The sequence below is a fragment of the Oncorhynchus masou genome, chromosome 15, assembly GCF_036934945.1.
Source record: "Oncorhynchus masou masou isolate Uvic2021 chromosome 15, UVic_Omas_1.1, whole genome shotgun sequence".
Classification (NCBI taxonomy): Eukaryota; Metazoa; Chordata; class Actinopteri; order Salmoniformes; family Salmonidae; genus Oncorhynchus; species Oncorhynchus masou.
The window spans coordinates 46,880,928-46,893,884 of record NC_088226.1 but is presented as its reverse complement, the minus strand read 5'-3'; the positions used below and the strand labels follow the sequence as shown (position 1 = coordinate 46,893,884).

Here is a 12,957-nt window from a genome sequence, read left to right as displayed (position 1 = left end):
CTATCACAGTGCCACCCGTTTTGTCAGCAAAGCCTCATACACTACCCACCATTGCGACCTGCAAGCTCTCGTTGGTTGGCCCTCGCTTCATACTCGTTACCAAACCCATTGGCTACAGGTTATCTACAAGTCTCTGCTAGGTAAAGCCCCGCCTTCACTCAGCTCACTGGTCACCATAGCAGCACCCACTCGTAGCACACGCTCCAGCAGGTATATCTCAATGGTCACCCCCAAAGCTAATTCCTCCTTTGGTTGTCTTTCCTTCCAGTTCTCTGCTGCCCATGACTGGAACAAATTACAAAAATCTCTGAAGCTGGAGACTCACATCTCCTTCACTAGCTTTAAACACCAGCTGTCAGAGCAGTTTACAGATCACTGCACCTGTACTTAGCCTATCTGTAAACAGCCCATCTATCTACCTACCTCATCCCCATACTGGTATTTATTTATTTATTTTGCTCCTTTGCACCCCAGTATCTCTGCCTGAACACTAATCTTCTTCTGTAACCACGGTTTCCCTAACCAGAAACCGTGGATTGATGGCAGCATTCGCGTGAAACTGAAAGCGCGAACCACTGCTTTTAATCAGAGCAAGGTGACTGATAACATGACCGAATACAAACAGTGCAGCTATTCCCTCCGTAAGGCTATCAAACAAGCTAAGCGTCAGTATAGAGACAAAGTAGAATCTCAATTCAACGGCCCAGACACAAGAGGTATGTGGCAGGGTCTACAGTCAATCACGGATTACAAAAAGAAAACCAGCCCCGTCACGGACCAGGATGTCTTGCTCCCAGGCAGACTAAATAACTTTTTTGCCCGCTTTGAGGACAATACAGTGCCACTGACACGGCCTGCAACGGAAACATTCGGTCTCTAATTCACTGCAGCCGAGGTGAGTAAAACATTTAAACGTGTTAACAATCGCAAGGCTGCACGCCCAGACGGCATCCCCAGCCGCGCCCTCAGAGCATGCGCAGACCAGCTGGCTGGTGTGTTTGCGGATATATTCAATCAATCCCTATACCAGTCTGCTGTTCCCACATGCTTCAAGAGGGCCACCATTGTTCCTGTTCCCAAGAAAGCGAAGGTAACTGGGCTAAACGACTACCGCCCCGTAGCACTCACTTCCGTCATCATGAAGTGCTTTGAGAGACTAGTCAAGGACCATATCACCTCCACCCTACCTGACACCCTAGACCCACTCCAATTTGCTTATCGCCCAAATAGGTCCACAGACGACGCAATCTCAACCACACTGCACACTGCCCTAACCCATCTGGACAAGAGGAATACCTATGTGCGAATGCTGTTCATCGACTACAGCTTGGCATTTAACACCATAGTACCCTCCAAGCTCGTCATCAAGCTCGAGACCCTGGGTCTCGACCCCGCCCTGTGCAACTGGGTACTGGACTTCCTGACGGGCCGCCCCCAGGTGGTGAGGGTAGACAACAACATCTCCACCCCGCTGATCCTCAACACTGGGGCCCCACAAGGGTGCGTTCTGAGCCCTCTCCTGTACTCCCTGTTCACCCACGACTGCGCGGCAACGCACGCCTCCAACTCAATCATCAAGTTTGCGGACGACACAACAGTGGTAGGCTTGATTACCAACAACGACGAGACGGCCTACAGGGAGGAGGTGAGGGCCCTCGGAGTGTGGTGTCAGGACAATAACCTCACACTCAACGTCAACAAAACTAAGGAGATGATTGTGGACTTCAGGAAACAGCAGAGGGAACACCCCCCTATCCACATCGATGGAACACTAGTGGAGAAGGTAGTAAGTTTTAAGTTCCTCGGCATACACATCACAGACAAACTAAATTGGTCCACTCACACAGACAGCATCGTTAAGAAGGCGCAGCAGCGCCTCTTCAACCTCAGGAGGCTGAAGAAATTCGGCTTGTCACCAAAAACACTCACAAACTTCTACAGATGCACAATCGAGAGCTTCCTGGCGGGCTGCATCACCGCCTGGTACGGCAACTGCTCCGCCCACAACCGTAAGGCTCTCCAGAGGGTAGTGAGGTCTGCACAACGTATCACCGGGGGCAAACTACCTGCCCTCCAGGACACCTACACCACCCGATGTTACAGGAAGGCCATAAAGATCATCAAGGACAACACCCACCCGAGCCACTGCCTGTTCACCCCGCTATCATCCCGAAGGCGAGGTCAGTACAGGTGCATCAAAGCTGGGACCGAGAGACTGAAAAACAGCTTCTATCTCAAGGCCATCAGACTGTTAAACAGCAACCACTAACATTGAGTGGCTGCTGCCAACACACTGACTCAACTCCAGCCACTTCAATAATGGGAATTGATGGGAAAGTATGTAAAATATATCACTAGCCACTTTAAACAATGCTACCTAATATAATGTTTACATACCCTACATTATTCATCTCATATGTATACGTATATACTGTACTCTATCATCTACTGCATCCTTATGTAATACATGTATCACTAGCCACTTTAACTATGCCACTTTGTTTACATACTCATCTCATATGTATATACTGTACTCGATACCATCTACTGTATCTTGCCTATGCTGCTCTGCACCATCACTCATTCATATCTTTATGTACATATTCTTTATCCCCTTACACTGTGTATAAGATATTAGTCTTGGAATTGTTAGCTAGATTACTTGTTGGTTATTACTGCATTGTCGGAACTGGAAGCACAAGCATTTCGCTACACTCGCATTAACATCTGCTAACCATGTGTATGTGACAAATAAAATTTGATTTTGATTTGATCTACCATTCCAGTGTTTAATTGCTAGATTGTAATTACTTCACCACCATGGCCTATTTATTTCCTTAACTTACCTCATTTGCACTCACTATATATAACCTTTTTGTTTTCTTTTGTTCTACTGTATTATTGACTGTTTGTTTTGTTTATTCCATGTGTAACTCTGCTGTTGTATGTGTCGAATTGCTACGCTTTATCTTGGCCAGGTCGCAGTTGCAAATGAGAACTTGTTCTCAACAAGCCTACCTGGTTAAATAAAGGTGAAATAAAAATAAATAAAACAACATAAAATTGATCAGAAATACAGCTTAGACATTAACGTTGTAAATTACTATTGTAGCTGGAAACAGCCGATTTCTTATGGAATACCTACATAGGCGTACAGAGGCCCATTATCAGAAACCATCACTCCTGTGTTCCAATGGCACGTTGTGTTAGCCTTTTAAAATGATAAACTTGGATTAGCTAATTGATCATTAGAAACCCCTTTTGCAATTATGTTAGCACAGGTGAAAACTGTTGTTCTAATTCAAGAAGCAATAAAACTGGCCTTCTTTAGACTAGTAGAGTATCTGGAGCATCAGCATTTGTGGGTTCAATTACGGGCTCAAAATGTTCAGAAACAAATAATTTCTTCTGAAACTCAGTCTTTTCTTGTTCTCAGAAATGAAGGCTATTCCATGCGAGAAATTGTCAAGAGACTGAAGATCTCGTACAATGCTGTGTACTACTCCCTTCACAGAACAGCGCAAACTGGCTTTAACCAGAATAGAAAGAGTGGGAGGCCCCGTTGCACAACTGAGCAAGAGGACAAGTACATTAGTGTCTAGTTTGAGAAACAGAAGCCTCACAAGTCCTCAACTGGCAGCTTCATTAAATAGTACCCGCAAAATACCCGTCTCAACGTCAACAGTGAAGAGGCGACTCTGGGATGCTTCACCATCTGGCAGTCCGACGGACGAAACTAGGTTTGGAGGATGCCAGGAGAACGCTACCTGCCCCAATGCATAGTGCCAACTGTAAAGTTTTGGTGGAGGAAGAATAATGGTCTGGGCTTGTTTTCCATGGTTCGTGATAGGCTCTTTAGTTCCAGTGAAGGGAAATCTTAACGCTACAGCATACAATGACATTCTAAACAATTCTGTGCTTCCAACCTTGTGGCAACAGTTTGGGGAAGGCCCTTTCTTGTTTCAGCATGACAATGCCCCCGTGCATAAAGTGAGCTCCATACAGAAATGGTTTGTCTATGTTCGGTGTGGAAGAACTTGACAGGCCTGCACGGAGACCTGACCTCAACTCCATCGAAGACCTTTGGGATGAATTGGAACACAGACTACGAGTCAGGCCTAATCGCCCAACATCGGTGCCCGACCTCACTATTGCATGTGGCTGAATGGAACCAAGTCCCTGCAGCAATGTTCCAGCATTTAGTGGAAAGCCTTCCCAGAAGATTGGAGGCTGTTATAGCAGCAAAAGGGGGACCAACTCCATATTAATGCCCATGATTGGAATGAGATGTTTGACGAGCAGGTGTCCACATACCTTTGGTCATGTAGTGCATCTCCTTTGCCTTAATCCTTCAAGGCAATAATGGGATCTGTAAATGATTACTGGTCTGTTAAATTCTCTGCTACCAATAAAAAAGCACGTTAGAAAGATGAGAATGAATGAGAACATTTATTGAAAACTTTAGAGCAGTCAAAAGGGAAAAAATATGAGTTAAGTCAGCAAAGCCACTGTTTAACACAAGTAACACCCCTTTATCCCAGGCACAGTAAGGAATGTGTAGTGACAGCAAGGTTACTTATATTCTATAAAAGGTAATTTTTCAATAGACCAGATACTGTGCCAAGTTTGGATGTGTGTAAACACTTTTCGAAAACTGAATGGTCCCTCTGGCTTCATTCTTTACCCCTACCCCTCCTATGCCTTCTCTGCCTGGTACTGTTGGTGCAGCATTAAGACATCGGACTGGGACACCCTGTTCCAGCCCTCACTGTGTACGTGGTACAGGTTGACCTGTCCTCCACTGTAGGCGTCGCGGTAAGTGGCCTGGTAGATGGCCCTGCAACCCAGATCACATGCCTCCTCCACAGTCAGGTCCTTCTGCTTCAGACCGCTGTCTACGATGCCATACGCGTACATGGAGCCAGAGCCCACAGCAAACAGGTCCCCGCAGACACGGTTCCCCTCAGAGTCCACGTAGTAGAGGCCTGGAAGGCGTTAGAAGGTGAAATGTTAACCCTCTACTACTACATTGGTGCCCTCAGGCAACAGAAAAACGTTTTGCCCCTCACACCCCTCCATATATTTTTGTTTGTATTCCTACACATGGCAATAATGTCTGTACTAGAGGTCGACCGATTAATTAGGTCCGATTTCAAAACAATCGATAATCTGTATTTTTGGACACCCATTTGACGTTTATTTTTTATTTTTACACATTTATTTAACTTGGCAAGTCAGTTAATAACACATTCTTATTTTCAAAGACGGCCTAGGAATGGTGGGTTAACTGCCTTGTTCAGGGGCAGAACGACAGATTTTTACCTTGTCAGCTCGGGGATTTGTTTTTGCAACCTTCCGGTTACTAGTCCAACGTTCTAACCACCTGCCTTACATTGCACTCGAAGAGCCTGGATGGCACGCTGACTACCTGTTATGCGAGGGCAGCAAGAAGCCAAGGTAAGTTGCTACCTAGCATTAAACTTATCTTATAAAAAAAAACAATCAATCTTAACATAATCAGTAGTTAACTACACATGGTTGATGATATTACTAGTTTATCTAGCGTGTCCTGTGTTGCATATTATCGATGCAGTGCCTGTTAATTTCTCATTGAATCACAGCCTACTTCGACAAACGGGTGATGATTTAACAAGCGCATTTGTGAAAAAAGCACTATCGTTGCACCAATGTACCTAACCATAAACATCAATGCCTTTTAAAAAAAAAAATCAATACACAAGTATATATTTTTAAACCTGCATATTAATTAATATTGCCTGCTGACATGAATTTATTATAACTAGGGGAAATTGTCACTTCTCTTGCGTTCCGTGCAAGCAGTCAGGGTACAGTGGGGCAAAAAAGTATTTAGTCAGCCACCAATTGTGCAAGTTCTCCCACTTAAAAAGATGAGGCCTGTAATTTATCATAGGTACACTTCAACTATGACAGACAAAATGAGAAAAAAAATCCAGAAAATCACATTGTAGGATTTTTTAAATGAATTTATTTGCAAATTATGGTGTGATTTTCTGGATTTGTTTCTCTCATTTTGTCTGTCATAGTTGAAATGTACTTATGATGAAAATTACAGGTCTCATCTTTTTAAGTGGGAGAACTTGCACAATTGGTGGCTGACTAAATACTTTTTTTGCCCCACTGTATATGCAGCAGTTTGGGCCGCCTGGCACGTTGCGAACTGTGTGAAGTCCATTTATTCCTAACAAAAGCCGTAATTAATTTGCCAGAATTGTACATAATTATGACATAACATTGAAGGTCGTTCAATGTAACAGCAACATTTAGACTTAGGGATGCCATCCGTTAGATAAAATACAGAACGGTTCCGTATTTCACTGAAAGAATAAACATTTTATTTTCTAAATTATAGTTTCTGGATTTGACCATATTAATGACCTAAGGCTTGTATTTGTGTTATGTTATAATTAAGCCTATGATTTGATATTTGATAGAGCAGTCTGATTGAGCGGCAGCAGGCTCGTAAGCATTCATTCAAACAGCACTTTCGTGCATGTTGCCAGCAGCTCTTCGCAATGCTTCAAGTATTGTGCTGTTTATGACTTGATCGGTTGAAGAACATGCATTTAGTTTTATTAGCATTTCAGAGGAGTTGGAAGACATGGAAGGAGAATTGTATGGCATTGAAGCTTGTTTGGAGGTTTGTTAACAGTGTCCAAATAAGGGCCAGATGTATACAGAATGGTGTCGTCTGCATAGAGGTGGATCAAGGAATCACAAACAGCAAGAGCGACATCATTGATACATACAGAGAAGAGTCGGCCGATAATTGAACCCTGTGGTACCCCCATAAAGACTGCCAGAGGTCCAGACAACAGGCCCTCCGATTTGACACACTGAACTATCTGAGAAGTAGTTGGTGAACCAGGCGATGCAGTCATTTGAGAAACCAAGGCTGTTGAGTCTGCCGATAAGAATACGGTGATTGACAGAGTCGAAAGCCTTGGCCAGGTCTATGAAGATGACAGCACAGTACTGTCTTTTATCGATGGCAGTTATGATATCGTTTAGAACCTTGAGCGTGGCTGAGGTGCACCCATGACCAGCTCGGAAACCAGATTGCACAGTGGAGACGGTACGGTGGGATTTGAAATGATCTGTTTGTTAACTTGGCTTTCGAAGACTTTAGAAAAGGCAGGGCAGGATGGATATGGGTCTGTAACCGTTTGGGTCTAGAGTGTCACACCCTTTGAAGAGGGGGATGACCGTGGCAGCTTTCCAATCTTTAGGAATCTCGGACGATACGAAAGAGAGGTTGAACAGACTAGTAATAGGGGTTGCGACAACGGCAGCAGATAATTTTAAAAAGAGTGTATCCAGATTGTCTAGCCCAGCTGATTTATACAGGTCCAGGTTTTGCAGCGCTTTCAGAACATCTACTATCTGGATTTGGGTGGAGAAGCTGGGGAGGCTTGGGCAAGTAGCTGCGGGGGGTGCAGAGCTGTTGGCCGGGGTTGGGGTAGCCAGCCTGGGAGCTGGGAGGAGATGCTCTTATTCTCCATGGACTTTACAGTGTTCCAGACCTTTTTGGAGTTTATGTTTTAAAAAGCTAACCTTTGCTTTCCTAACTGACTTGATGTATTGGTTCCTGGTTTCTACTTGGAATCATGTAGTAACCAAAAAAAGTGCTCAACAAATCAAAATATATTTTAGATTCTTCAGATCGCCACCCTTTGCCTTGATGACAGCTTTGCACACGCTTTGCATTTTGGCTCCAACGGCTGTGTGCGTTATATCACCCGGCTGAGCGTCAATGGACGGTGGCAATTCACCAGGAAATGAAAAGACAATTTTTAAAACTTATTTAACTCTGCAAGTCAGTTAAGAACAAAATCGTATTTATAATGATGGCCTACCAAAGACCTCGTGCGAGGGCTAGGGTTAAAAATAAAAGTATAGGACAAAACACATCACGACGAGAGAGACATGCGGCTGATGTTCTGTGGTCGTTATGGTGTGTCCCGTCTCTTATTGTAGTCTATACTGCACTCCTTAGTCACAACAACTTTAATATGCAGCGTGATAGGGAGGAAATGCACCTCTCCTTTTTAAGGGGAAGGACGTACCATACATTCATAACTCATAGGAAATATGACATTTAGGCTACTGCAATCTTTATGTGGCTCACATGTGCAATTCAAAATTCAGATCCCTAGTTATCTAATTTTGCAGTCTCGGACAGCATGATCTGATAGACTAGGGCTGGTCCCCTGTGTGTAACAGAATGGATTATATGTTGTCCCTGTCCAGCTTACACATGTCTGTAAGGATGGGGTTGACTTTTTTTGACTGTTCGAGTACTATGATTTTTTGTTGTTGAGTACTCAAATGAGAAAAAAAATGCTACTTTTAGAATGAGGGCCGTACTAGAAAAAAATGGCACATTTATCTATAGTGGTTCCTCCTTTAAAAGTAGCGAGTTCACACCGCGGGACTTAGAGGTACCCCAGCATCACAGCTTCATTACTCCAGACCACCACAAGGGAGAGTTAGAGCACTCATTATGCATTTGGGTCCCAAGGTTTTTATATGACCAATCATATCGAGTGGTTCCAATAATGAATTTGATGCGAGCCACCCGTCCCTGGTGGCTTTCTTCAACAAAGATGGCTGACAAAACATTACGGGGGAGCAGATGTAAGTAGTTATAACGTCAAAATGAGTCAAGCTAAAAATGTACAATTGAGAGGAATATGTTAGTTAATGTGCCAACAGTGTGCAACAACGCCTAATTTATAACCATTACAGATAACAAATCGTAATTGCATCATATATTTTTTTTTTCTTCCAGTCAATACAAAAAAAAAAAACAAGTGCCATTTAAGATTCATTAATTGAAACTGTAATATCAACTGGTTATATTATATCTTCAATCTTCAAAAAAGGTAGTAACCTCAGCAGTGTGGCACTTGATTTGAAGCCTATGGCTGTGCAATGGCATAGCCTTGTTAATTTAGCAGACAAGATGCTCTTATTTCCCGAGCCATTATCACAGTCAAAACACCTATTTTATGGTAAGAAAATATGATGTAATATAACAGAAGAGAACAGAAGAGTGTGAAGTGATTGGCTTATTGCGTTGGGAACAGTTATTCTCAAAGAGGGATAATTTGGAATGAGGCGCAATTTGGCAAGTTGAAAGACATTTTTCAGGGTTACAAACTAAAATCTGTCTTCTTTTCGATATACAGACATTCGATTTACTGCATTATGTTGGTCCTAGGAATTTTCTAAATGGATTAACAATTCTACACTGAATTATGGCCATGACATAGGTTTGGTGAGTAGGCCTAGGTTTAATGATTCTGATGAAAATATGCTCTGTCTTTATCAAACTAATGTTATTGCATATTGTCAGTGTTGAAACTGTCTATGTTGGGGGGGGGGGTTAATAGCCTCGATCAGAGATGGGCCCTCAACTTTTGGCAAGGAATGTAGCTTGGGTATCCCATCAGATAGATCTTTTTTTTTTATAGGCCTTTATTTCTGTAGGCGCACACAGCACGTATGTGTAGAGGGAGCGGTCGGAACACAATTGAGTGAGAGCCCGTGGAAAAGGAATTTAGCGAGCAGACCTTTGTGATGCTTGGCTTGGTTTATTTTGTCCTGCAAATACACATGTAATATGGAACACTAGAGCCAAAACAAATTAACAGTCTTCAAGACAACATTTCATCACATAGTTTATGGTAATCTCTGATGTAACAGCGATAACACCGTACTAGTATAGCAGCAGGAAGTAGGGGTGCTGCAGCACCCCCCGAAACATTTTTGTCATGCGATTGTCATTCTCAATGTATACAGTAAGAACAAAACCTTGTCCTCAAACATTTACATCAAAAGGTGCAACGTTATGGTCATAGACAAAACATCCACATCAAATTAAAAAAAACTACATTGATCAAATAACATGGAAAACAACCACTTTTTGTGCAGTATTAATTTACTGTCCTTACAAACCACTTAATGTAAATGTACATTACTGTATTGTACATAGGCTGGTCATCTAGGTTAGATACCTGTAGACTTTCCATTTCCATGAAGGGAAATAATGCACAATACGGTAATTAAGTGGTTTGTGATGATGTGGCTCAGTTGGTAGAGCATGGTGCTTGCAACGCTAGGGTTGTGGGTTCAATTCCCATGGGGGACCAGCGCAAAAAAGTATGAGAATGTATGCACTCACTACTGTAAATTGCTCTGGATAAGAACATCTACTAAAATGTTAAAAGGAATGAATGGACCATTTAGGTTTACACATAGAAATAAGTTGCATTTGCAAATTATTTCAAGAAACTGGAAAACATATCAAAGTATTTTTTATATATCACAAGTATTATCAGATTAACTGTTTTGTACAGGAAATTATCAGATTGAAGTTACAAATGCTGGTTAACACTCAAATTCAAATCAATTCCGTTATAAAAATGATCACAAACGTAGTGCACTGGGACTTTACTAGTCCTATATTAGCGGACTGATAAAGACATCAGCGCGGGTTAAGAAAAAATATTTCTGCATCACACAGCCCCACCAACAAATCCCAGCATCCCCACCCCCAAACTACTTCCCGCGGCTATGCGAACTATAAGCTCACTCCACAGCTTCAAATATCTTCACTCGGGTCGCTGAATTGCTTGCTTTTTGGCAACGCAACTGGCTAGCACGTGTTTGCAAAGCAGAGAATCTCTAGTTCGAGCCCAGTAAGAGGCCAGGGACAGTGAAAGAAGCATTACTGCTAAACTAGCACATTGACGCCAGCATCATATCACATCCATACCTGGTCCAGTCTTGTCCCAGCCACACACCATGGTTCCCATGCTGAGGCCCATGCCTTTGTACTGGTACACCATGTTGGCCAGTAGCTTGGAGGCGGCTGCCACAGAGATGCGCTCCTTGTTGCGGAGCTCGTAGACGCGGCACTGGCGGGCCAGCAGGCGCTCCCAGAAGCTGCAGTCAGCAGCCCCTCCAGCCATTGTGCCCAACAGGTAGGGGTTGATCTCTATCACCTTCTTCACTGTCTGGGAGGCAATGTAGGCGCCTGCTGTAGCCCTGGAGTCCACCGCCACGATCACACCAAGCTGGAACTGTGGGGAAAAGGACATGGAGGCAGAAGTTAGACAATGGCTAGCCAAGGGGTAATAGCTAGGCCTATATAGCCCTAGACTTGATTATTTCAGGTGTCATTGTTTAAAGTTATTTTCAGAATAACTAGCAACCCTTGGGGCGGCAGGGTAGCCTAGTGTTTAGAGCGTTGGACTAGTAACCGGAAGGTTGCAAGCTCAAACCTCCAGCTGACAAGGTACAAATCTGTCATTCTGCCCCTGAACAGGCAGTTAACCCACTGTTCCACGGCCATCATTGAAAATAAGAATTTGTTCTTAACTTACTTGCCTAGTTATTAAATAAAGGAAAAAACATTTTTTTTTTAGGCTACTTCTTGTTTAAACTTAGTTAGCTATATGACTAGCTAAAATGACCATTGGCATGAAGTAGTCATTTTTGCCTGCTTATGTGCTCATTTAATGTGTTGTTTATATCTTCAGTTGCCTAAGGACACTTACGCAGGGTTATAGGTAACTGGTAATGTGATCGCGTACACAGTTGACCAGTAAGAGTTAGCATAGGTGAGATGCGCTTGTTATGGAATGCACATCACGTTGGTACGGCAAAGCTTTGTTTTGGAACTATGTATTTAATATTCTGCAAAAAAATGTACATTCAACCTTAATTTAACTAGGCAAGTCAGTTAAGAACAAATTCTTATTTACAATTACGGCCTACACTGCTGGGCCAATTGTGCGCCGCCTTATGGGACTCCCAATCACGACCGGTTGTGATACAGCCTGGATTGATGGTTCCATATAAATATCTAAATGGCTAGCCAACGGGGAATCCATTTGTAACGTTATGTGAGCGCGCGATTAATTGCTCTCAAACAATGGTTACTTGTTAGCTAGCATATCGTGCAAACGGGTTAAAGGCGAAGCGAGACATCCCACTCCCTCATTCCTTCTGGTTTATGTACAGTAAACGAATTGAAATAAGCAGACCAGCCGCTAATGCGTTGGTGCCTAAAACCACCCATTAAGCAGACCGGAACTTATGTTGTTTTCTTTTCCAATGGTAAACGGCCCGAGTGGGACATCTTCATTTATCAACCATATTTGGTAGCGAGTACACTTACTTTGAAGGCTAATGTGGTTGTGCCATGAAGGAATTGTATCTTTCTTTCTGGCCCATCTCCGTCAGAGCAGACAGTTCTCACAGCGAAAGAGAGGTTATCTCCCCCTACAGACTCCAAACCCAACTCCGTTTCATACAAACTACTGGTGAAGCCACGACACTTGCGACCATAGTTTGAAAAGTCTACTGACTCACTCTGCAACACATTAGCAAGAGCCATCTTTAAACTAAGAATGATGAAAATACCACTTCCGTTGTTATCAAAACAGTTTTGCCGGTAAAGGAAATGCGTCACAGATTTGCAGTTTTGCACCTCGTTCAGTTTTCTTCGAGATGGTCCTCCAATAGTTCATTATCGACTTCACAATATCGATTACAAAAGTTCACTATGGGCTTATGTAAACATTAGCTTACCTATGATAAAGAAATACCCTTAAACATGTGATGGTTCACAATGATGCAGTGTTAGATGCATGTCGTTTTTCTATTACTAAAGATCTCTGGACACAGTGAGATTTACCCATAGTCACTTCAATGGATTCCCCCCACCACCTCCCTTAGTATACTTAAACAATGAATGCCATCACAATTCTAATGTCATAATAATGTCATAAAAGCAGTGTTGGTTTATGGCAAGTATGCTGCTAAAGTCTAATTTTCTAAAGACAAGAAACTTGTCATTCCAAGAACTTCATTTCCAATTTTCACTATGAAGAGGAAAGGTGGCGATAC

The 12,957-nt window shown here is 42.9% G+C and overlaps 1 protein-coding gene across 1 annotated transcript; it reads right to left on the bottom strand.

Annotated features, from left to right (window-relative positions):
• Positions 1 to 4,430: 4,430 nt before the first annotated feature.
• Positions 4,431 to 12,500, bottom strand: LOC135556334 (proteasome subunit beta type-5-like). The gene is made up of 3 exons (XM_064989454.1): positions 12,227 to 12,500; positions 10,820 to 11,126; positions 4,431 to 4,985 (listed from the first exon to the last, which is right to left on the bottom strand). The coding sequence occupies exons 1-3, from the start codon at positions 12,443 to 12,445 to the stop codon at positions 4,696 to 4,698; spliced, it is 816 nt and encodes a 271-aa protein (XP_064845526.1). The 5' UTR covers positions 12,446 to 12,500; the 3' UTR covers positions 4,431 to 4,695.
• Between the last annotated feature and the right edge of the window lie 457 nt (positions 12,501 to 12,957).

Excerpts from the sequence above, each read along its gene's own strand:
- LOC135556334 (XM_064989454.1), bottom strand. The coding sequence starts at position 12,445 with ATGGCTCTTGCTAATGTGTTGCAGAGTGAGTCAGTAGACTTTTCAAAC. Across the intron at positions 11,127-12,226 it reads CAACCACATTAGCCTTCAAA|TTCCAGCTTGGTGTGATCGT; the intron begins GTAAGTGTACTC and ends TTTTCCCCACAG. Across the intron at positions 4,986-10,819 it reads CTGGGACAAGACTGGACCAG|GCCTCTACTACGTGGACTCT; the intron begins GTATGGATGTGA and ends AACGCCTTCCAG.